Source organism: Trachemys scripta, chromosome 13 (genome assembly GCF_013100865.1).
Source record: "Trachemys scripta elegans isolate TJP31775 chromosome 13, CAS_Tse_1.0, whole genome shotgun sequence".
Lineage (NCBI taxonomy): Eukaryota > Metazoa > Chordata > Testudines > Emydidae > Trachemys > Trachemys scripta.
Window position 1 is genome coordinate 6684199 of NC_048310.1, and position 25894 is coordinate 6710092.

The following is a 25894-nucleotide window of genomic DNA, read 5'->3' on the forward strand; positions in this document are numbered from 1 at the left end:
GAAGCGTGCATCTTTTATGTCTTTGTTCCTTTTTGCCAGGCTTATTTCTGTCCAGTAATCTGACTGTAGTTAAAGCACCATGTCCAAACCTGCTTTGGCCCCTTATGTATGTCCGGATACTATATGCAGTAGAACCTCAGAGTTACAAACACCTCAGGAATGGAGGTTGTTCATTTCTCGGAAATATTCATAACGCTGAACAAAACGTTATGGTTGTTCTTTCAAAAGTTTACAACTGAACTTTGACTTGATACAGCTTTGAAATTTTACTATGCAGAAGAAAAATGCTGCTTTTAACTACCTTAATTTAAATGAAACAAGCACGGAAACAGTTCCCTTACCTTGTCAAATCTTTTTTTAACGTTTCCTTTACTTTTTTTAGTAGTATACATTTAACACAGTTCTGTATTTCTTTTTTTTTCTTTCCGGCTCTGCTGCTGACAGATTGCATACTGCCAACTCCAAATGAGGTGTGTGGTTGCCCAGCCAGTTCGTAACTCTAGAGTTCGTAACTCTGAGGTTCTATTAGAGTGCCAGCCATTGGAGGGCTATTATAAGGCAGGAGGCTGATAAGGAATGACCAGTCATTGCCACAGGTTGAAGAAAGGAAAAATCACACCAAAATTTATCCTAATTAATGGAGCCTAGATATAAACACTGTGAATTTGAATTGTGCCCAATCTTTCCACTGGACTGTTGTTTTCCCAACACTCCTTCATTATTCTCCCTACTACCCCAGCTATGGACTTAAGTAATGAAATATGGACCCACTCTCTTTTGTTTGCCAGTGATCTTGGAATTAAGGATCAGATGAAATCAATGTGATTGGTATTTTTTAAAACATGATTGACATGGCCTTCTACAGTGGGCTCCCTAGAGTATTAACCCACCCCAGTTAAAATATACACCCTCTTTAAAGAGCAAGATTTTTAGTTTATCTCAAATCTACATACTCCTACACAGTTCATCTGGTATATAAAATACAGATTGCTCTACGAGTCATTTAAGCTCTCTAATGAGGATTTTATTAGAACAAGACATTAAACAAAATGAGAACAGCTTGAGTTTCTAGCTCTCCTGATGGAATCCAAGTGCCGCATGCATGGCTCCAAGTGTTGAGCCCAAGAAAGGCTTGTGGCTACATTTGTTTTATCTGGTCCACGTGTTTTTAAACTGTATTTCTGGTTATATTCTATCATGCAGAGACTGATACAAGGCATAGAATCAGTGTCCATACATCACACGTAGTGCAGTGCAGAATCACGGAAAGGAAAGGACAACATAAAAATAGAGGTGAGGGGAAAAAATTAAAGGGTGACAGAAACCCATAAAAAGATGAGAGAGCAAAGAGAAGGAGAAAGGGAGAATGATTAGGGATCTTTTCTATTTCTGTTATTTTATAAATTAAGTTTGATAGCCCTTTATTAAATAGTTATAATAATGGCAACTACTAGCAGTAACCTATAAAGCAGTCACATTGGCACAGTGGTACTGGGGCTTATAGTCTGTGAATGCAGGACTTTCTATTGCTCCTCCTCTGGTATTAAATGTTTAGTGTCTACTGAAGATGAAATTGACCCGTGAAACATTTGTAATTTAACTTATGTTATTGTTAAGACCAAAATCCTCAGAAAAAGAGAGGCTGAAGCTGACACAACAATAAATTAATAGTGATCTGTGTATTTTAAATGACAACTTGTTGACCACTCAAGATGCTAATATTTAAAGGGTAGCCTCCTCAGTCATAGATCTGGATATTCAAGATCGCATGTACAGCTTATAATATTCAAATATATTTCCTGAGAAGGCCAAAAAATAATAAAAGAAATCCCAGTACATGGAATCACTTTGATCACTTCCTTCACTTTTATAAGATTCCCATCTTGAGGTCATTGTAAACTGTACAATGCCCAAGTAAAGATGTTTGGTGGGGGTAATTATGTAGGTGGCTAGAAGCGAAGAAGTCCCCATTTCATGCAGCAGAACAATTCTACATAGCCATCTAGTGTTTTAGTAGTTGCTTGAGCCCATTGTGCTCTCCTCTACAGAGCTTTTGTCCAGTGATCTGTGTAATTCATTGGTTACAGCTCAGTTTTTCTCAAACGCGGTTGGCACACAATTCACCTGCAGGGCCTCTCCACACACTGCATGGCCTAGCAAGCTGGGGCAGGATATGTTTTTAATTTATGAGCCGCTCAGACCAGCACAACTTGTAACATATATTTGGGTTATGTGAATGAATGTCTATATACATACACCGGTCAGACTGGCACAAATTACACAATCAGGCACAAATCAAATGCATTTCCTAATACACAGATTTGGGTGATCTGCCTCTCCATCGTAAGAAGAAAGGTCATGTTAATGAATTTTGTAAAGGAGTAGGGTGCTTAATTCTAATTAAGCTGTTCACACTACTTCTCCTGGACCAGGCAAACCTATAGTTCATTTTTCTATAAGGCACTATGTTTACACTCTTTGAGCTAATCTGGTCACTTAGAAAGACAGATTTACTTTTACTGGTATTAGGAGTATAACCTAACAAGAGTACTAAACTTTGGTAACCAAGTCTCTTCCTATCGTACGATTTTGACCTTCCTAAAAAAAAAAAAATGTAACAGCCACATGCCAAGTGAAAAAGAAAAGACACATTTTATAGCATAGCTCTGAATCAGACATATTCTCAGATGGACTTTAACATAATATGAAAAATGTGGAAGCTTGTTTTCCTACATATATTTTGATAGTGCCATATAATCTGTGTTTTCAATTTTAGCAGTAGATCTGTGCTATTTTAAACATCTCTACACAGATGTATTCAAGATGAAATAATGTTAACCCATGAACTGAAGTCAGCAACCGTTTGTGCTGTAACAGGCTGGGGGCAAGATTCAGCAGAACAGTACTGAGTTCCCTGCAGCATTACAGAGACATTTTTAATCTAATGCCCTTACTTCTGACATTGGTATTGCTCATCATTTTTCAGATTTAGTTTCTACTTCCTTTCAGAAAGAACTTGAAAAAGGCTGCGTAGATTTTGCCTAAACTTTCTACACAGAGAAATTTTCCAGAAAGTTTCAAGCTAGGAGAGAGAGGATTTTAAAATGGAATTGTTTTCATAGCTATCATGTTTGCTAATGTGAAAATTATTACAAAATCGCTAAACCTCAAGTCTTTTTCACATTCAGGCAGTAACTAACATTTTACAGCTTATCTATATTGTTAGATAATTTCAAAGAACTGTGAAATATTGAAAGCGACTTATAAAGGCACTACTGCTATTCCACTAGTGCTCATCACCACCAACAAATTCCCTCTTTTATAGTATTTTCTAAGATCACAAGTAAAGCCATTTAGCAATCCATCATTTTATTGCATTTCTTGCTTTCGACAGTACAAATTTTGAGTTTGGGATTTTTTTTAAAAAGCATGTTTGCAGATGCCATCGTAAAATCTCACAAGAGCTAAGCCTACATTTTCAGTTACAAGAAAGGAAGTCCAAACTGCTGGCATTCCTCGATCATATTTCACCAGAAAATCCCTACATTTTTGGTAGGGCTGAAGTAATGAGCTACTTAAAGCCATAGTATATTTAAACTGCTTTGGTTACTTGCCCAAAACTCTTTCTCCACTACCACTGCCACCCCACGAGCAACTAAATGAAAATATATACCTCCAAAGATAAACTCTGCCTTTCTGTTGTGGCAGACTTTATGCAATATATCAAGAATTTTTAATAAACATACATCCCTTCATTTGGAAAAAGTGGCTTCTGCATACTATACTTTTCAAAATATTTTCTATTAAATACAGATTTGGTTGGCTATTTTTTTCCCCAGAAAAAGAAAGGGAGGAAGATCTTTCCACTGCTAAATTGGAAGACGAAACTTGAACCAAAAAGCTCTCCATGATGACCTGAACTTGCTAGCTCTGATTGGCATATGCTTGACTGATGACATTAGATCTTCATGTACATTTAAAATAAACGCAGCACAGTGTTACTGCACAGAGCAGCAGCAAACTGCGTATTGAGGACAATGATATGATTCAGTTCTCACTCTACTGCTGTACTTCGTTTTTGTTGGAGTTTATGGAACAACACATTAGCAATAAAAGACAGCTGGTCTACAGACTGGTGAGGCCAAGAGAATATGACACTGCAGGGCTTTGCATTTCTTTCAGTGCATCAATGATAAACTGTAGGGATGAAATCCGGCCACGCTGAAGTCAATGGGAGTTTTATCCCTGACTTCAATGGGGACAGGGTTTCACCTTGGGTGTTTATGAATCATTACTAGGACTGCCAGGCATCCCATTTTCGACCAGAACGCCCGGTTGAAAAGGGACCCTGGCGGCTCTAGTCAGCATTGCTGACTGTGCCGTTAAAAGTCCGGTCAGCGGTGCAGCAGGCCTTAGGTAGGCTCCCTGGCTCCCCGCGGCTCCTGGAAACAGCCGGCATGTCCAGGAACCGAGGCCAATGGGAACTGCAGGGACAATGCCTGCGGGTGTGGGCAGTGGGCACCGCACAGAGCCGCCTGGCCCCCCCTGTGCCTAGGAACCGGATATGCCAGCCACTTCCGGGATCCATGGGGAGCCAGGGAGCCTGCCTTAACCCCACTGCACTGCCAACTGGGAGCCACCTGAGGTAAGTGCCGCTTAGCTGGAGCTCGCACCCTGAACCCCCTCCCGCACCCCACCCTCCTGCCCAAGGTCAGAACCCTCTCCTGCACCCTAACTCCCTCCCAAAGCCCGCACCCCAACACCCTTCTCCAGCCCTGAGCCCCCTGCCGGAGCCTGCAAACCTTCACGCACTCCAAACCCCTGTCCTCAGCCTGAGCCCCCTCCTGCACTCTCCCTCCTGGAGCCCACACCCCCTCCTGTACCCCAACCCCAGCCCTGAGCCCCCTCCCACACCCAAACTCCCTCCCAGAGCCCACACCCCACATCCCCATCACACCCCAATCCCCTGCCCCAGCCTGAGCCCCCTCCCACACCCAAACTCCCTCCTGGAGCCCACACCCCAACCCCAGCCCTGAGCCCTCTCCTGCACCCAAACTCCCTCCCAGAGCCTGCACCCCCATCACACCCCAATCCCCTGCCCCAGCCTGAGCTCCCTCCCACACCCAAACTCCCTCCTAGAGCCCACACCCCACATCCCCATCACACCCCAATCCCCTGCCCCAGCCTGAGCCCCCTCCCACACCCAAACTCCCTCCTAGAGCCCACACCCCACATCCCCATCACACCCCAATCCCCTGCCCCAGCCTGAGCCCCCTCCTGCACTCAAACTCCCTCCTGAAGCCCACACCCCAACCCCAGCCCTGAGCCCCCTCCTGCACCCAAACTCCCTCCCAGAGCCTGCACCCCGCACTCCCTCCCGCACGCAAACCCCTTTCTCCAGCCCTCAGCCCACTCCCACACTCCAAACCCCTCGGCTCCAGTGCAGAGACCCCTCCTGCACGCAAAACCCCTCATCCCTGGCCCCACCCCAGAGCCCACACCTCCAGTTGGAGCCCTCACCCCCTCCCACACCTCAACCCCCTGCCCCAGCCCCCCTCCTGCACTCTGAACCCCTCATTTCTGGCCCCACCCCAGAGTCTGCACCCCCAGCTGGAGCCCGAACCCCCTCCTGCACCCCAACCCCTGCCCCAGCCCAGTGAAAATGAGTGAGGGTGAGCAACAGAGGGAGGATGGAGTGGGGGCGGGACCTCAGAGAAGGGGTGGTGCAGTGGCAAGGCCTTGGAGAAGGAGCAGTGTGGGGTCAGGGCCTAGGGGAAGTGGCGGGGCAGGGGCGGGGCAAGGATGTTTGGTTTTGTGTGATTCGAAAGTTGGCAACTCTAGTCATTACAGATATGCAGTCACCCACACGCTCACTTACGTTATAGACAATTAATAAACAAGCTACCAAAAGGGAATTTCATTTTCACTCACTTATTACCAGTGATGATATATGCAAGTTTACAGCATGAAATCATTACAGCTGAGCCAGTCACATTAGTATTGGACCCCTTTTTGGATAGGTTACTTGGTCCCCTCGCCCCTATTCAGTGCTGTAGTAATTTTATGATGCCTTGGCTATGTTATTTTAAGCCTCACTAACCACACAATCACTTTCAGATTCCCTAAACAAACTGTATGTGGGTATTCTTGCAACAGTCTATATTTAGGGAGTGTATTTTTCTTTTGATGCATGAGGATTTGTTCCAGAACAAAGGCAACACGTTAGTCTAGACACTGAGTGGAGCCAATAGACCTGTTTTAGATGCTGTAAGTACCCCTAACTTCAGTCAATGCTGCTTTTACAAAGAATCTCCCTTTTAAATTATATCAGCTTAGTCATATATTGCCAATATGATCACACACTTTCACTTAAGGTAGGGTTACCATATTTCCACAAACAAAAAAGAGGACACTGGGGGAGGGGGGGAGCCCCGCCCTAGCCCAGCCCCATCCACTCCCTCCCACTTCCCACCCCCTGACTGCTCCCCTCAGAACCCCAACCCCCCCTGCTTCTTGTCCCCTGACGGCCCCCTGCTGAGAACCCCCTACCCTAACTGTCCCCCCCAGGACCCTACCTGTCCCCTGACTGCCCTGACCCTTATCCACTCGCATGGGTGGCAGGGTTGTAGAAATTTTGGTGGTGCCCAGAACCCCCCACCCCACCTGCCTAAGGCTCTGGGAGGGGGGTTGGGTGGGGGGAGGAGGTCTGGGGTGCAGGTCCTGGGCTGGGGATTAGGGTGCAGGAGGGGTGCAGGTTCTGGGATAGAGTTTGGGTGCTGGGTGCAGGCTCCGGGCTGGGGCAGGGGGTGGGTGTGCAGGAGAGGGTGAGGGGTGCAGGCTCTGGGATGGAGTTTGGGGGTGAGAGGCAGTGCAAAGGGAGGGGGTGCAGGCTTTGGGAGGAATTTTGAGGGCAGGAGGGGGTGTGTGGGAAGGGGGAGGGGGATTGGGAGGGAGTTTGGGGATAGGAGGGGATGCAGGGGTGAGGGCTGTGTGTCTGGGGATGAGGGGTTCATGATGCAGGAGGGGGCTCAGGGATGGAGCAGAGGATTAGGGTGTGTGGGGATGAGGGCTGGGGCTGGGGGGTTTGGGGTGTTGGAGAGGCTCAGGGCTAGGGTGGAAGGGCAGGGTAAGGGCAGCCTGTCTTCCCATTAGTGGATGGGGGCACTAGGACCCGGGGGCAGCAGACAGCAGTTACTGCTGGCTCTGGCAGTACACGCAGACAAGGGAGAGGCAGACAGGGAGGGGGGACCCACGGAGGGGGGGATGCGCAGAGGGGGGGATGGCAGGTGGAGGCTGGGGACCCATCCAACACTCCCCCGCTCCCTGACTGCCCCCCCCCCCGACTCCTCTGACCATTCTGGCTCCACGTGGGTCGGTTTGTGTGTTACACAGGACTACAGAGAGAGGGAGGGGGGAGCAGGGGAGGGCTCTGGCTGCTGGAGGCCAATGGGAGTGGGTCAATCGGCCTAGCCGCCCAATCAGCAGCCACACTCTGCATGGAAGGGAGGGAGGGAGGCGAGGGAGAAAACCTCCCCGGACATTTTAACCTTGTTACCAATTCCTCCCGGATGGCTATTTAGAGACGCAAAAGCCAGACATGTCCGGGGAAATACGGACGGATGGTAACCCTACTTAAGGAGCCTCATTTTCAAAAGCCTGCTTTGCAGATACAAATCTGGTAATTGCACATACAAACAGCACTTAGGGCTACAATAATCCGATTTGGACACCTCAATTTAGGGGGTTGCGTGTGCGCTTTTTGCAAGCACACTGCTTCCCCCCCACCCCCTTCATTTTATGAACAAATTTTCAAACAAAACCTATTTAGGCTTATAAAAACTTGTGAAAATAATAGTGTTACATGCAGTAACCTAGAAAAGTACCATTTACATTCCATAAGTATCTGAAGAGGTCTCCAAAATTTGCAAGAACAAAATTATCTGTAGGTCTTATTAGCCCTTACAGAGCCACCAACACATTTTATACATGATCAAACAACACTGTGAAAGCCTTTGAAGGCTTCTGTTTCCCTTACAGAGTGAACCAATGATAGGCCACAATGCAGCAAGTCCAACAGGCTATTTCTAATTTAGTCCACCGGTCCCCACCACAGTAGTCAGGTGACATCACCACCAACAAAATGAGGCCATTAGGAGCATACTTCCCAAACTCAGTCCAGCCTGAAGAAGGAACAGTGCTATCAGGCTCATTAGCAATCACTTTCCACAGACTTTCTGCATGTAACTCAACATTGCGCTAGCAGAAATATAATGATGCAGTATTGAATTCCTCAGAAAAATTCAAACAGGCTCCAATTGGTGCTTTTTTTTTTTTTTTTTTTTTTTTAAGATTAAAGTTAGCTGGCATTCCAAATAATAACTGCACACAAAAATATCTGAGTACGTTAATTTATTCCCATTGTACTGCTCTGTAGGTGAACTACATAAAATAATTTCAGGAATGCATAATTCAGTCTTCTGCTCCAAAGTTTGTAGCCTATAAAGCTTGTTTCATGCAGGAATGTTGCTCATTTTTTTCAATGGTTCTCCATATAATTCCACGTTAACATTAGTATTTCTGTATACTTAAGACCAGTGGCTTTCAACGTTTTTTAGGCTGCATACTTCTTTCCAAATAATGTAGTCTACCATGTACCCCCATCTGAGATAGAGTCAGAATATATCTATGATTAGATTGCCAAGTCTTACTAAATTAAATGCATTGTCCACCATCACAGGATTTTTCTCACTTACTCCCTGACAAGAGCTCACACACTCCTAGGGGTACACGTACCTCAGTTTGAAAACCACTGCTTTAGACAGTATGGATAGCAGAAGTACCCAATATGTGCTATAGCTTGTGTCAGGATTTCAGCTATTCAGAAGGCATTTGCAGGTTTACCTTGCCTGAAATGTAAACTGTAAACTATACTTATAAAGTCAATTTGGCTGCTGTCATCAAACAATTGGTTGAGTAATCCCCTGCTAGTAACCATAGCGTCATATCAGCATGGTGCCTACTGCTTACTCAAACAGTCAGGTTGTCCAGCACCCATGTCTAAGAACATTTCAGACACTTTATGTACCATAATCTACCTCCCACAGCATCTTAGTTACCTATAAAGCTACAGAAAAAAAAACTGTCTATATCCCTAATATACATTGCAAAACTGTTTGTAGGCCTGTGATAGCCTCCTAACACTCATCCTGACAAGGAGAGACAATATGAACCATAGTTCAACCATGAACCATATCATCCAAAGAGTTCCTATCTTGAATCCACACACTTTATGATATTTAACTTTTCCCTAAAGTAGGGAAACATTTGTGTGAACTGCAGTGAGCCTGCTACAATTTCCTTTGTCTCGATTTGAGTGAGGTCCACCCTTTGAAACGATACATACTGATAAAAAATAAAATGAGTTTGTTCCACTTGGAATTTATAGCCAAACCATCCAGACAATCCACACTCCCCATTTGTTTCCAGCTGGTCAAAACTGAGATCCAAGCTCATATTATTTTGATTACATGAACTGTATCTATATTTCCAACAAAAACAAGTTGATTTTTTTTTCATTATTTCAGTTATCACCATAGTTGGTATTTCTCAACTAGAAATGTGCTACATTTGGTATGCTCTGTACCTGTGAACTGTATGAACTCAGAGTGGCTTCCTAAACCAAAAAGAGAGCCCGAGAGATTTCTAGGAAACACCCACTGCAGACTAATTTAAATTGGTCCTTTAGGATCCTCCCATAAATAGAAGCTAAGAAAACATCTGGCTGGTGGCAACAGCAACAAAAAACACACCCAACTCTTACAGAATGTAATTGAATGTGATCATTTGGGATAGCTGAGTACAATTCTAATGTTACTTCTAATGTTTTCACGACTTAAAAAACAAATCCAGAGTTTGAATATTCACCAAAACTATTCCCCATAAATGTCTTTCTACTCAGCCTACCATGGGCTCTGAGAAACTCAGTGAAAACTGTCATGATATAACAAGAATCTTTAAAACCTGCAATTCTCTATGTTTCCAGATCCTATCATTACGCTTCTGACCACAGTAAACGGGAAGAAGCATTTTAGTTTGCATGTGGTGTTTCTAAGGACTGACCCACCTGCCTCCTACACTACAGCAGCGTAAGATCTATACCCACAACATGTTTCTGAATAAGATAATTGGCCTAATCCTGCTATCAGTGAAGTCAAGGTAAGTGGTTTCAATTATTTCAGTGAGAAAAGGATTGGGCCCAACATAAATGGACAGTCTCAGCCCAGCTCTTTGGAAGACGATTGTGCTTCAGCACCACTGTAGGAGCAATTTCAAATGTCCTCTATATTCCATCATGCCATCTACATTCAGCTGTCTGTCCAAAGAGTGAGACTGGCAGAAGCAGGAAGGCAGAGCATTGTCTACAACTCACCCGAAGGGAAATACATCTGAGCTGACGCCTGAACACATTTTGAATTTGATGCACTTTTTGTCCAGGTTTTCCACTGACTGCAAGTTCTGGAATCTACTGTCACTTAGCCTGCTAGCGAGGTTTCCCTAGGATTAGCTAGTTTGGTACCATAGAGGGGAGGGGAGCAGAGCATGTTATTTGGAAGATAATGTCTGCTGTTAAATCAAAACCTTGCAAAGGTTCAGTGTTACATGGGAGATGAGCATAAATGTCTGTTACAAAAATAACTCAAGAAGTAACATAATGAAGTTACTTTTTAGAGCAGAACCACACTTCACAAAACATAGATATTAGAAAAATGAAGTTGGACCATGACTTGTTATAATGTGCTGTAATTCTTTAGAGCTACCCCCTCCCACATAAAAATATATTATTTAAAAACAAATGTGCAGACCAAAATAACTGTAGAGTAAAGGAGAAGTTGGTCAGATTGATGCATGACCTGCCTGACTGTATTTGTAGGCTTGGGCTGCTGCCTAGAATAATGTTACCAGGTCAGCCAATCATCTTTCAGGGATTGTACTTCCTATAGTGAGATTCAAAATGGAGCCACAAAAAATACAGAGCATGGAGCAGATAATGCAATATCTGAGCAACAAGCAGGTGGAGGTGATTAGCTGCATTAATGACTGCACATAGGTGCCACAGCAATGGAAGCTTTATTCATACAGAAATTAGATTAAATAAATTAGAGGCATAGATGGCACCAGAATAAATAAGATGGGCCCCACTCTTATTTCAGTAAAGGGCAATCAACATTGTATCTAATGTGTGATGTCCAGAGGACAAGTTAATTACTATGGATTGTTGGTTTTTTTTGGGGGGGGGGGGGGGGGGAAGAAGACCAGAGAGGGGGAGAAGGAGAGGCAGGATTGGAGTCAAGAGATGCATACTCCTCGTTGTTTATACAAATACCCGAGCAGGTAATAACATTTGCCATTACTGAGAAGAAGGCCTACCCAAAAATATTGAAACAAATAAACCAAAAAAGAAATGTGCATGAACATTTTAGAACACTTGGTTCTAAAGATTTAGCTGTTTGTCTCTTTTGCTCTCAATTGTCAGACAAAGCAGATGGAAATCTCTCTATATAGCACAAGATCAGAAACTTCAGTGTTATACTCACAGCGAATACCATAAATCATGAGAGGATCAAGCTGCTTCTTCCCATGCTTCCCTTGCCCTGAAAGGTTGGAGATGGCCTGAATTTCCCGGTGGAAGAGGTAATCTAGCAACGTCAGTGCCATCTTCTCAGCTGTGCGGCAGTTGGTGCTGATATGCAGCATGTCAGCTGGGGTTATGGGGCAACGGACTCGCATCTCAGGATTGTTTTCATCTCCAAGCCATGTCCCATTGGGGTAATCCTCTAAAAACAGAGAACGAGGAAATTCTAAGTGATTGCACAGGCTGCAGGAGTTATATTTAAAATGTATACATATCATCAGCTCTTCCCGTTTTTTTTATGGTCTCCATTAACTTGTTTCAAAGCTCATAATGACTGGCTGGCTCACAAGATTTGTAATGGATAAAGAGTGTTTATCCAACCCACATCAGCAGTGACCAAAAGTGGTTACCATTAACAGCTGTTCTGTGGCCTGCAAAAAATGAGCAATTGATCTTGGTCCCGATGTCCAACTCGGGAATGAAATTAAACAGTCTCTGAAGAGGCCAATGAGCAAAAGAACACAGAAAATCTTCTCACCCTCAGTCGTGCTCATTCAGCCCCCTCAAGATAAGGATCAGGGCATGTTTGTGGGGTAAGGAAGCGGAGATCTTAAAGTGAGCCACTTTTCTGGTAAGGCTTGTCCCTCCAACCTCAAATTTGAATCACAATTTTCCCCTTAAGCAATGCAACAAGATGAGCTTAATCAAGGCTGACAGCTTGAGAAAATAAATAATTAGTGATGAGGGGTAATTTTCTTGATTACTTACTTAAGGGGTTTACCAAGGACAATTACTCAACTGTAGCTGAAGATCCCAAATGAAACTTTTTGTTTTGTTTTTTGTTTCAGACTTACTGAACGGTAGTCTGCATTATTTCCTAAACACGTCATTTACCAAAGGACCAGCCCCAGCACTGAGAATGAATCACCATATATCCCTCTAGTGTCTCTTTCCTCCTGGTCAAGGGTGAGGTCATTAGCAGAAGAATACATATTCATTATACTGGCTGCCAGCGCTATACCTGGCTTATATTGTATCCAGAAGACTGTGGATTTTGCTCTTGCTCTGACCTCTGATGGTTTGGTGAAATAAATACACATTTTAAGCTAAGGGAAGCACTGAATTCTTAATAGAAATTAAATTTTGTTGGCAGTGCCAGAAGTCTGTGGATTCAAGCCACTAATCAGAAATTGGACTAAAGTTCAGTGTGGACACCAGAGTGTGGGATACAGCTGCAAGGAAATGTACAGTCCCTTTGGGTGAGATGCTAAGCCAGGCTGAGTTTGCTCGTTCCAGTTAAAATGAAATTTCCTATAACAATCTTGACAATACATTGGGAATAGCCCAGTGGTCAAGCCTAACATTTCAATAATGACTGACACAGACTGTTTGGATTTAATTTCAATGGTCGCACAGCTTTGTGGGGTAAAAGGCATAAAGGCTGCTGACTTGGGATTCATGCCATTCATTCATGCCATGCTAGCACTGTATTGCTTTTTTACATATCTTCAAAAAGTGGTATAAATATGAAACAGATCTTTTAACTATATGATTTATTTTTTTAAAGACATGCATGTAGTGAAGTATTATGGTATATACAAAGGCACAAATGCCTGTTTTTCATAATCATCCTATTCATCTGCTAACCATGAAAAATTTCAGATGAATGAGCACTTTTCAATGTGAATAGGCTTATGTGACCCCTGAAAAAGCATTATCTTTATTTCCAGCTATTGGATTGTGTTAGTCTGCATTCCGTTAGATTATATTCCAGAAGCAAGCAATAAAATCTAACATAGGAAGAAACTCATGCTCTAAGGAATGCTTTTGAGACAAGATCTCTGGGACTGACTAATGAAGCAAGTAACAGATCCAAGTTGCAATGAATAGTGATAGTATGAAGTAAATGTTAAATTATACAGTATTGATACAGAAATATCAAACGACCATATATTTGTAAGTAAAGGAAAATATTTACCTCCACACATAACCCATTAATGTTATATCAAACTATTATAGAGCATCAAAATGTGAGCATAATGTAATGTTATAATTATCTTTTTATTTAGACAAATCCCATTTTCCCTAATGAATTTGCTTGTTTCTTACATTTCTATCACTGGTCTAGAAAAATGAAGAACCCTACTTGTTTTTGTTCACATTTTTTTTTATACCCAACCTGCAGTGCAGTAGTTACACTTTGCAATGTGCAAGATGGCATCTGCGCGATTTGGTAGGGAAGTCAATTGCTCAGATTGATTATAACTTGTTCGGAATGCAACTATTCTTGGCATCTAATAATATTAGAAAAAAATATCCTGCTACTAATGATCAAACTGGACACACCAGGCAAAGCAGAGAAATGACTGTATGGCTGTGTTAGTTTTCCAATATATCTCCTATGTTTTTATTTTCAAGAGAATCTAGCAAACTTGAGAGAACTACTCTACAAACTGCTATCAGAACTCTTCTGCCTGATTTCAATTTAGCTCAAATGATTAAAAATATTTCTAATAATATAATTCATTACAATCGTAAAGCACCTTTCATCTGCAGCCATGCTAATGAATGATCTCAGCATATATGAAATCAAAGACTTTTTCCATTCACAGAATAATGAAAGTTTACTAGTAGTACTGATTATAGAAGTTACAGCTTTTACTATGTGTAACTCTACTTTTATTGCTTACAGTTTGGGAGAGAATACAGTACTTGATTGTGCTGACCTATACAATAAGCCCTGCATAATGTTTTCAGCTCTTGCATTCAAATAGTACTTTCAGAATACTACATTAGATTCTCCCGTTGCCTCTATATCCCATAGCAGAAGGACTGGTAAATGTGAAATTCACCAAACAAAAAATGGCTTATGTGGAACCTTCAATGGCCCTTTTACATTTCTAGTCAATGTTTACAGCAATTCTTTGATTCAATCCAAGCGAAATCGTCTTGAACGTGTCAGGCTATTGCATTTCTCTGTGTTAGAGTGCTGCCTTTGAAATGAAAACCTTTCTGGAGACTGATAGACATCTGGAAATGGTACCAAAGTGCTCCCAGTGATGAGAGATCAATGGGTTAAAACAGCCTAGTATTTCTGCAAAGAAATTAAACTGACAGTATAATTAGTTTTCCTTTATTCAACCCCCTATAATTAATAGGGAAATTGCATCTCAGAATATACAGCAACTGAAGCATCTTCTGCTTTTCTAAGGAGAAATTATCCAGAAGCTTTTTTTCCTGAATACAATGCACTTACACAGTACACAGAGGAGATACAGAAAACACACAAATATCTAAAGATGAATCAACATGTCATACTATCTTTAAACTGACAATATAAGAAAACCTGAAAAACCCAGGAAAGAATTATCTTAAAGCCGGAATGTTTTCAAGTTTGACTAGAGCTTACCCAAAGTGTAATTGAATCTAAATTCCATAACTATGCCAAAATATAAAGAAAAACAAATAACGTGGTGGAATTTTTTTCTGTAATCTGTGACAACAGATAATGTTACTTATAATATTCTGAATAACAATGATATCAATCACCAGCATTTCCTCTGTGGGTTGGGCACAGTTTTTTAATAATATAAGAAATTCAACTGTGGTACTAATTTGTTAAACTTTTTAACTGAATTGTTAATTTATATTTCATTTATATTTTATTATACGTTTCTGTTGCTTAACAGGTCATTTGTGGAGTTTTCTGCCTTCTCTTAGAAAAACACCTATGTTGTTTCCTTTCCTTATTTTTAAAAATAGAAAATATTTATTATTTTCATACCAGTGATCCCTGTAAGTACAATTTTATTTCAGAACCACAAAGTATATTGTGAAAAAGTTGCTACAATATTGTAGTGCTTTTTAAATTTATTTTAGTGTTTCAGGGCCTTATATCTTTAATAAAAGTGTACATAAAAATTCACATATTGTAATCTTTAACATTACAAAATACATTGACTAGACACTTCAAAGGGTCTGTCAACCATTCAGATATAGGATACACATATGAGTTTGCAGTTTAGGCTACATATACATATAATATTGCTATACTAAGCCCCAATCCTGAAACCTTTAAATTCATGGTTAACTTTAAATTAACTTTCAGTTCAATGGTACAATTCACATGCTTTAAATTAAGCTCATGCATAATTCTTTGCAGGATCAGGGGAATAATTAGCTAGCATTTGTGTTGCACTCAAACTGTATGAAGGCTATATAGCTACTAAGTATCGTTATTATATACATATGCATTGTAATGTATACAGTATCATAGATGTAACAGGCACTTTACCCATAGAAAATAAGACAAGGTCCCAGCCCCAAGGAGTTTACAATCCATTTTGGTTATTTTTGTTTAGTTCATCTGCCAAGGTCTGATATGCAAGTGGTAGAGGAGAACATAAGAGTAAAGGTTAATGGTGGAAGAATCATAAAAACAATGGAGCTTTCAGAGAGGATTAGAGGACAGGGAGGTTGCCAGCCATATAGGAGTTAAGTGTCTGTTCCAGTCACATGAAGTGGCATGGAAGAATGAATGAGGGGATGGAGCAGTCAAAAGAAGAATGAAGGCCAGTGGAGTTGGAATAGAAAGGATTCAGAGGGGGATGATTCTGGCACACAAATACTACAGGGTAGGCAGTTTAGATTAAAAGCCAGATTTTCAGTTCCCAACACTGACTGCACTCTAACTGCAGGAACTACACATCCAATTAACCAAATATTATTATTTAATAAGTATATTGTAGTAGCCAGTGGTCCCACTATGCCTGGCAATGTACAAAAACATATAAAGCCCTTGACTGTACACCCAAGAGCTCAGAATTTTTAAAGATAAAAGAAACACAAAGGATGTAGGAACAGGGACACAGTCAAATATACACATGCATTTTTTAAAATAATGATATATTTACAAAAACATTAGCAACTTTCCCCATCTGCCTCTCAACCTAGCTGTCCTTAATTAGCTAATGTCTTGTATGCATGGCTGCAAAGGTGGGTCTTGAAGAGGGGATTTAAAGGAGGGGGCTTTACAGATATGTACAAAGAGAGTGTTCCATGCAGAAAGGGCTGAAGTGAGAGAAGCTGGACTGAGAAAGTAACAAAGGGGTGGGCAAAGCTGGCATTACTGATGGAGCAGAATAGGCGGAGGAGTTAGATGCATACTGGTAACTGATTATTGGCAAAGCAGTTACTATACGTGTGCATGCAGTTAGGCGTATACATTTATATTTGGATCCACATTCAGATCCTGAACCTCTTCTCCAAAATATTGGGGGGGGGGGTTCAGATCTGGACTTTTAGGCTCATCACTACTTTTAAATACAGAGTTTTAAGACATGATGTTTCTGTCTGGCTTGCTCTCTTCACTAATTCAGGAGCACAGTTCATGACACTGATCAGAACATGTAGCTCTTCTCTGCTGTTCTTTCAAGATCATACATTTTCTTTTAGTCCCATTCTACTGCATAGAAAAGCAGCTTGCTTTTCAATGCCATTCTCAAATCCTTCTTAGCCATATTATGTTAATTTCTTTCACCTCACAAGACAGTTGGCCACTCACTGTGACCAGAGACTGTACTGGCTTCAACAAGAATGTATATGTGTGAGAGAGAGGTGGAATGAAAGGGATGTTAGGAGCTGTTGCACAAACCTTTGTTGCTGTAGAAACAGAGTGGGGGACTTAAAACTTTTAGTAAAGAGAAACCCTTGCGTCACGAGAACAAAAAACAGACAAGGTTTGCTGCTGTTTCAGCCTCTGTGGAATACTTTCTGATATGTGTGCGTGTGTTTTTTTCCCGCACAGGGAGATGGTTGACCCTTAACTGTTACTCACTTCGTTCTTCTGGGATTCATTCCCTTAACTAGCTTGATATATGAGTATTAGCAATAAGACTAGAAGCAAAGCTAGGTTCCGCTCTCTCACTAGATGCCGTCAATCATCCCTTTAAAACAAAGAAAAATAAAGTGAAACACCTGCCCATGTAAATATTTAAAGAATTAACTTGTTCCATTATTCAGAATAGTTTTATTTATTTTACCAACAAAGCTGGGTGCAATTCTGGCACTTGTGCCAGAGGAAAATGCCTGGTAGCTGCAGTACAAAGGCACAAAGCAGAATTAATCTTCTGAAAAATAAACCAATTCCTACTCTACAAAAATAAACTCCTGTCTCCAGAGAAATTAAATAATGTTTTGGCAGATTTGTAAGAGATTCAACTTTTTTTTTTTTAAATAAACCTCCAGCAATTAGGCTGACTCCTTTGCCGCTGCAAGAGTTCAAAGTGGCAGTGATTAACGGAAAGACTTTAGCGTTCAGACTTTATTAATTTCCAATCCTAGCACAGTTAAAACCAGGTTTATGCTTGAGCATCACAGACTGAAAACAAGCAGTGAGTTAAAATCCAGGACTAGTCACATAACATGAACCTTACAGAAAAGAACCCAATAGAACTAGTTTTAAATGTATGCTCTCCAAAAGACTTTTAAGCAAAAAAAGTGACAGTTCAGGCAAAAGGAGACACACAAAAACATAAAACATGTTTATTCATAGAATAGGAAAAAACGGTTACTCACCTTTGCAAGTGTTGTTCTTCGAGATGTGTTGCTCATATCCATTCCAATTAAGTATGCGCGCGTCGCGTGCATGGCCGTCAGAGAATTTTTTACCCTAGCAACACCCAGTGGGTCGACTGTGGAGCTCCCTGGAGTGGCGCCTTCATGGCACTCAATATATACCCCAGCCGACCCAGCGCCTCCTCAGTTCCTTCTTGCAGGCTACTCTGACAGAGGGGAACGGGGGCGGGTTTGGAATGGATATGAGCAACACATCTTGAAGAACGACAGTTACAAAGGTGAGTAACCGTTTTTTTGCTTGCTCATATCAATTCCAATTAGGTGAATCCCAAGCCTTACCTAGGCGGTGAGGTAGGAGTGAAGTAACGTGGATTGCAGGACCGCTCTACCAAACGCCACGTGGTCTCTGGCGTGCCAGATGATGGCATAGCGCGAAGCAAAAGTGTGTACCGAGGAAACAAGTCGCGGCTCTGCAGATCTCCTGGATTGGCACCTGGGCCAGAAATGCCGCAGACGAGGCCTGGGCCCTTGTGGAGTGAGCAGTGACAGGCAAGGTTGGTACACCAGCCAGATCATAGCAAGCACGGATGCAGGACATGATCCATGAAGAGATCCGTTGAGAGGAGACCGGGAGGCCTTTCATCAGGTCCGCCACCACAACGAAGAGCTGGGTCGTCTTCCTGAACGGTTTTGTACGCTCAATGTAGAAGGTGAGGGCCCTACGGACATTGAGGGAGTGCAGCCGCTGTTCCTGGCGACTGGCATGCGGTTTTGGATAAAAAACTGGGAGAAAAATGTCCTGGCTGATATGGAAGGCCAACACCACCTTGGGAAGAAAGGTGGGTGAGGCCGAAGCTGCACCTTATCTTTATGAAAGATCGCGTAAGGTGGTTCCGAGGTAAGGGCTCTCAGCTCAGAGACATGACGTGCCAACATGATAGCGACAAGGAAAGCCGTTTTCCAGGAGAGGTAGAGGAGGAAGCAGGTGGCCAGCGGCTTGAACGGGGGCCCCATGAGTCTGGAGAGGACCAGGTTAAGGTCCCATGTGGGGACTGGCTGTCCAATCTGGGGGTAAGGAGAGTCTAGGCCCTTGAGAAACCTGCCAACGATGGGATTGGCGAAGACAGAGTGGCCATCCACACCCAGGTGAAAAGCCCAGATGGCCACAAGGATGACAGAGAATGCCGCCAGACCCTGCTGTTTTAGGTCCAGGAGATACTCCAAAATGAGGGGCGTGCTGCAACCAGGACTGGCGACGGGAGTCGGAGCGATGCCACAAGTGTAACTGGTGCTGCAAGTATGACCAGCGCCGCGAAGGAGCGCGGTGCCGGGACTGCGAGCGGCGGCGGGAGAGGAAATGGTGCCGTGGCTTGACCGATGGTGCCGATGGGTGGATTAGGGCCGGCTTGCCCTGGGACGGTGCCGCGCATAGAGGCACCGGGGCCTTGGCGTGTGGCTGAGGGGATGCCGACGCCATCGTGGCAATAAGATCTCTTGCAGCTGCAAAAGTATCCGGGGTAGACAGCAACTGGACCTCAACCACACTCTGTGTTGGGCAGTCCAACGGTACCTGACTCAGCGACTCTCCCTTTGGAGCCGGAGTCAACGGTGCCGAGGTCGTAGGCTGTGCCCCTAGGCGCTCCTCTCTGGGACGCATCTCCACGGGCGGTTCCAGGGAGGCTGGTCTCTGTGGAGGTGGGCCACCCTTTTCCGGCTTCCGGTGCCGCTTCTGGCCAGGAGAATGGGAGCTGTGCCTGGCTGATGTCGGTTGCGGTGCTGGGAAGCATCAGTGCCACGGGTCTCAATCAGAGTCCAACCGCGGTGCCGCTCCTACTGCCGCCGCCGGAGCGCTGTGCAACGAAGCGCTCGGTGCCGGATCTTGGTGCGCCGCAGGAGGCTAAGGGCTAAGAGCCGCCTCCATGAGGAGCTGTTTTAAACTAAAGTCCCGCTCCTTCTTAGTCCGGTGACGAAACCCGTTGCAGATCCTGCACTTTTCTGCTTGAGGAGACTTCCCCAGACACTTCAGGCAAGAGTCATGGGGGTCGCCCATTGGCATGGGCTTAGAGCAGGAACCGCAGGGCTTGAATCCCGGAGCCTTGGGCATGAGCCCGCGAGAAGAATCGGGGAGGAGGGGAAAGACCTCCCCAACCCCACTAACACTAAGTAAACCAACTATAACTAACAAACAACTATAACTATAAACTAGCAACTATTAACTATGAGGTATATGCTAGGGAGAATGGAGAGCGGCACCGGAAGTGAAGCAGGACTCCACAGTTCCAATCACCATCATGGGCACTAAGAAGGAACTGAGGAGGTGCTGGGTCAGCACAGGCATATATCGAGCGCCATGAAGGTGCCACTCCAGGGGGCTCCACAGCCGACCTACCGGGTGTTGCTAGGGTAAAAAATTCTCTGACAGCCATGCACACGGCACATGCACACCTAATTGGAATCGATATGAGCAAGCACTTGAAGAAGAACCTTGGCTACAACACTTGAGTTTCTCCTGTATTCTTTTGGAAAATATATATTTAATGTCCATGAGGATGTTAGCTATCAAAGACAGTTAGAAAAGACCTATGTTTGAAGCCTCATCTGAAGGATGGCACAAAAAATTGGATTACATGAAGTAGATAGCTCCAGTATACTTCAATGAACCCATACTCTTCAGGCTGGAAGATGGGTGCACTACCAAGTGAGCCCATTCTGAATACTGTATATAAACATCATTTATTGTTTCCCCTCACTGAACATTTATTTGTGATGCCACATATATTAAGGAGAAAAACACATGCACATCTGTATCAAAGCACTTGTATAGACTCATGTTCAGCAAGGTACTGAAGTGTGTGCCTAACTTTAAGCACAAAATCAATGGGATTACTCACACACTTAAAATAAGGCACGTGTTTCAGTACCTTGCTGAATTGGGGACATAAAGAGGAGACACATACTTAGTGGCTCATGGTGGGCTAGGGAATTTAAACATGATTTGAACAGCCATTTAAAATTGTTTAGCTGTAAACCTGGATAATATTCATCAAATTAACACCTGTGGATTTAGATACACTCAGAAAAGTATTTAAGGTCATGTGCTTAGACAATCTAAACTGATTAAGTTATGCACACTTTCCAGTTTCTCTTTCCTTTATTATATCCAACTTTACACTTATTGACTTGGATCTGTATTGTTATCAGGGTCATTTTAAACACTGGAAAGACTCCTGAGAGCTATTACTCCTCATTTGTCTATTTCTCTGTAATCGGAAAATAAATAAAAATCTTTTCAAAACAAGAAGGAATTTAGCAGGAACATTTGGCTAGAGAGTTTTGTTTCTTTAGTTTTATTTGGCTTTGATATGTCACTGAGGAGTTCAATAAAGACTGTTCTCACAAAAGCTATGTTCAGTGTCCTAATGTCTACTATAATATAGCTTGGGTTTAATGTAAAAAAATAAACATTTTGGGGTGAGGATGTGAAGGCTTAAGTGATGCAATGCTGTAGTGCACCAGCCTTTCATATTTTAATATAAAGATTTAATTTTGATATCACAAGTGAAATGGATGTGAAGGTCTGTAATAAGTTTCCAGTGGGCATTACTAAAAATCACAAAACCAGCACAGATGGTCCTGTGACTGTCAGCCTCTGCTCAGAAGGAGCTTTGACACTACAAAACCAGCATTGCTGCAAGTAGGACTTAAAAACTGGGAATTAAATTGGTGAAGTGAAAGAAAATCCTGAGGACAGATCAGCCTAAACCTCCAGCCTGCCGATTTGGATAAGCTGTTGGTATCCAGAACTCAAGATGACAAATTCTGAACACCATTGGCCCGTTACAGTATAGGGATAAATAACCGTTGCAGAGGCACTTTTGTGATAAAGCACTTATATTTAAACAGAACTTTCTGCCCTTTGCTGAACAAATCTGTGTGGATCAGATTCCCCTCTAGCCCTCCAAAATAGATAATTCTTAACCCTGATTGCAAGACACCCCTGAGAACCAATAACCAAGCTGTGCAGAGAAAGCTTACACAATACCAGCCTACAGTATACCTGCCTTTAGGCCAGTGGTTCCCAAACTGGGGTTCGTGAACCCCTGGGGGTTCGCGGGAAAAAATTCCCTAATGGCGGACAGAGCTGTCCCTAGGGACCCCAGACAGCAGGGGGCCAGCAGCCCGGAGCCTTGGACTGCCAAGAGCTAAGCAGATCAAAACAAGCATATCTATCACACTGAGGAGATTTAAACTTCAAGACTCCTTATAAGAAATGGAAAAGGAGGTGGATATTTTTTGCTGTTTTTAAAATTAAATAGGCAGCTAGTATTGTTTTTAAAATTATTATGAAGAACAAGTTTAAGCTTTGTTGTAACGTGCGTTGTTTGTCTGAACTGCTCCAGACCTGAATGCTTGTGTAGGAGGAACTCTTTGAGTTGGCTTCTTAAATCCCTTCATGCTGTTTCACATCTGATACTGCTTGATGAAACATAGGAGTCTTGTCCTAGAACGGGCTTATTCAAAGTGATACAAGCTGCAAAAGTGAGAACTTGGAAGAGTGTTGCTGTTTTCATAATGTAATAAAAATACTGTAATTATCAATAACAATTCATAATAAATAGTGTGTAATAAGCATGTCCTAAAAACAAATTTTATATTTCCCAGATCACTACTTTTATATTTCATACTCAGGTAAAGGAGAAAATCCCCGGAAACATTAATTTTTAGGAGGGGGTTCGTGAGACTTGACATTTTAGTGAAAGGAGTTCACAGGTTGTTAAAGTTCGGGAACCACTGCTTTAGGCAGTATTATCGATATCTAATTGCTACAAACCCTGTCAAATTTGTGTCAATAACACATACCAAAAAAATATTTAAAAGTAAATCCGTCTCTCAAACCATAGAAAACAAAGCTTCAGATCCCACACTCCCCAGGCTTTACTTAGAAGCCTTAATCAACTAACGTTGCAGTTTTATTGTAACCACATAAGTGGAGTGCTCTGAAATTTAAAAATGCATCTTCACATATCTCTGAGACTCTTAACACTTGACACAGTATGTTTCTTGATAATTCAAAGTCTCGACGTCAGCTTAGACATTTAAAAGAACAACTGTTTTTAAGACAGCACGAGGAACCTGACTAAAAGATGGGGCATCTTATGGTATAAAGAGAACAGACCATGCTTTTTTCTCCATCCTAGAAAAAGAATAAGAATGCCATTTGTTGTCAGAGATTTCAAAGAAAGGCATGATGCAGCATCCTACCAAATCTAGAATACATTCACTATACAAAGGATAGCAGCAGCTCTACTTCATATGCTTTTATGCACAGTAACCTAAATATTTCAAGACACCATAAATAGAGTATGTAAATATAATGTATGCATAATATTACTTAATACTTAAATAGTCCTTTATATTTTGAAAGTGCTGCACCAATATTAATCAATAGTCTTCCCACAAATCCAGGAGATAGGAGGGTAAGTATATAATAATCATGATATTTTTAAATATTTTACTCTATGGTTTGTTCACACACATTCAAATTTTGACCTGTGTTGCTTAGTTGCAACAGCTTATTTAAATCACTGGGTATTTCTGTTCCTTGACTGGATGAACTGCAAATATGCACACAAATTAAAATGTCCGTTTCTGCCAATATTCAGACGTGGAACTGTGCAATGAGATTTCCTGGGGAAAAAAACATTTAAAGGTAAAACTCAATGACTTGAATGTTCACTGAAAGCAATTCACAAAAGGCGCATGAACACATCAGAAGAGAATTCATTGAAAAATTACAATGAATATTTTTGGACAATTTTTTGCATTATTTGCCCAGATGTACCCTGCACAATACAAACTGACCAGATTCTGAGTAACACAGGACTGAATAGGAGAAAATTCTGAAGCTCCAGTTGGGATTCGTTTGAGTTCAAAGCTCAGTAGAAATAGTACTGTGTGAACTGCCTAGGCAGTCTTTACACACACGAATATTTGCAGCTCATCCAATCGTGAAGCAATATCAAGAGATTTACCTGAACAATCGCAACTAAGCAACAGCTCAAATTTTGAATACAGTATTTGAAAACATCATGATTATTATTTACTTCCTAACTGAACTGCGGATTGACATCCTGCAATACATATCGCTGTTTATTAGGAACTCAGTTTTGGGCAAACAGCCACACGGCATAAAAGTTAACAAGAGCTCAGACTCCTGCAGCTTAGTGAGAACACTACACAACTGTCAAAGCATTAAACATAATACTACAGCCCTATCTTGTCATCTCCCCTCTCACACACACACACACACACACACACACACACACAAGCAGAGCTTGCAGCATTGTGAGCTAAGAACAGGGTTGCTAGGTTTTGTCACAACTGTGATGTTTTTTAAATGTTCATTTGTTTGTTAAATAAGTGGATTTGTAAAAACTCCAAGGCTCTGAGAATCCTGCAGGTTTAGTTTGCAAATTATACACTTACAATTTGGATTGCAGGGCATTCACTTGGACATTCTGCGAAAACCACAGGGGCACCACCATGCCCCTGAGCTCTCTAGAACAGCCTGGCAGCAGACACAGTGCTTGCCCCTCTCCTGTTGCACTCCTGGGAGACAAGCCATTTGTGCCTCTCTCCAAAAGTCCCTTTCGGATGTGAAGACGGTAGTGATCCATACACAGGGTAAACAGTCCATCCAACATCCCCAAAGAACTGGGGAAAGCAGCAGAACATGATGTGAAGGCATGTGCCTTTGGGCTCACTGGGACTCGGTTTGGAGAGAAAAAAGCAATGGGGGGGAAATCCTAGCCACACTGAAGCCAGTGGCAAAACTCCCATAGGCTTCAATGGGGACAGGATTCCATCCAAGGAAGGGAGGTGCAACCAGCCTTTGCCCACATTCACAAATATACTAAGCCTCAAGCCCAAACTCAGCCTAACTGGATTTGAGGTTGGATACAAATATTTTGCATAGCATACTTCTGAACGACATCTGAAAAATGAAAAGGGTAGGTGTTAAGAGTGCTGAAGTAAAGGAGTATTATTTTTTGTTTTTAAAAAGGGCAGACTGTGAAGACATGCAAAATGTTTATTAAAACCCCCTACAGGCAAGAAGAATCAACTATATAAAATACTGGGCAAATCATTTAAGGATCAGTTAGGCAAGGAACAATATTACAGCAGATTCATTCCAAAACATCTAAGAGTCTAAGGTGACAACAGAAATCAAACTAATTAAAGAAAGATGCAAGGAAATGGGACCAATTTAAAAAGGAAAAAAAATAAGTAAAACTTTTGATACAATAGGGAAGTGGAAATAAGCAAATACACTAGCACAAGTAACATCAGCAGGAACATCCAAACATAAAAGAGCTGATCCTCAGAGGAAAGGGCATGGGGATTCAGAGACAAGTGAACACAACAGATATAGAGCAGCTAGTTTGCATATTTCCTTCCCCCACTTTTTAATTTCTCTTCCTAAATCAAATAGTTCAGAATGAAACATGAAGAATTATGAAAGTGCCAACTAGAAGGTTATTAAATAGTTAAACGCTCCAATGATTGACAAGGCTGCACATCTGAACCCCACACCCATCCCAGAGTACTAAAAGCTTTAGTAGGCCGATTGAATACTCAATTTAAGAGAGTGCCTCAAGCAGTGAAAAATGGTTGTTACAAAGCTAT

General features: G+C 42.4%; 1 protein-coding gene across 1 annotated transcript in view; it reads right to left on the reverse strand.

Annotated features, from left to right (window-relative positions):
* Positions 1-25894, reverse strand: part of BANP (BTG3 associated nuclear protein) — a 229220-nt gene that overhangs the window by 123405 nt on the left and 79921 nt on the right. The window contains exon 7 of the mRNA XM_034788786.1: positions 11595-11834. Within this exon, the coding sequence (XP_034644677.1) occupies positions 11595-11834 (240 nt within the window). The remainder of the gene's footprint in view (positions 1-11594; positions 11835-25894) is intronic.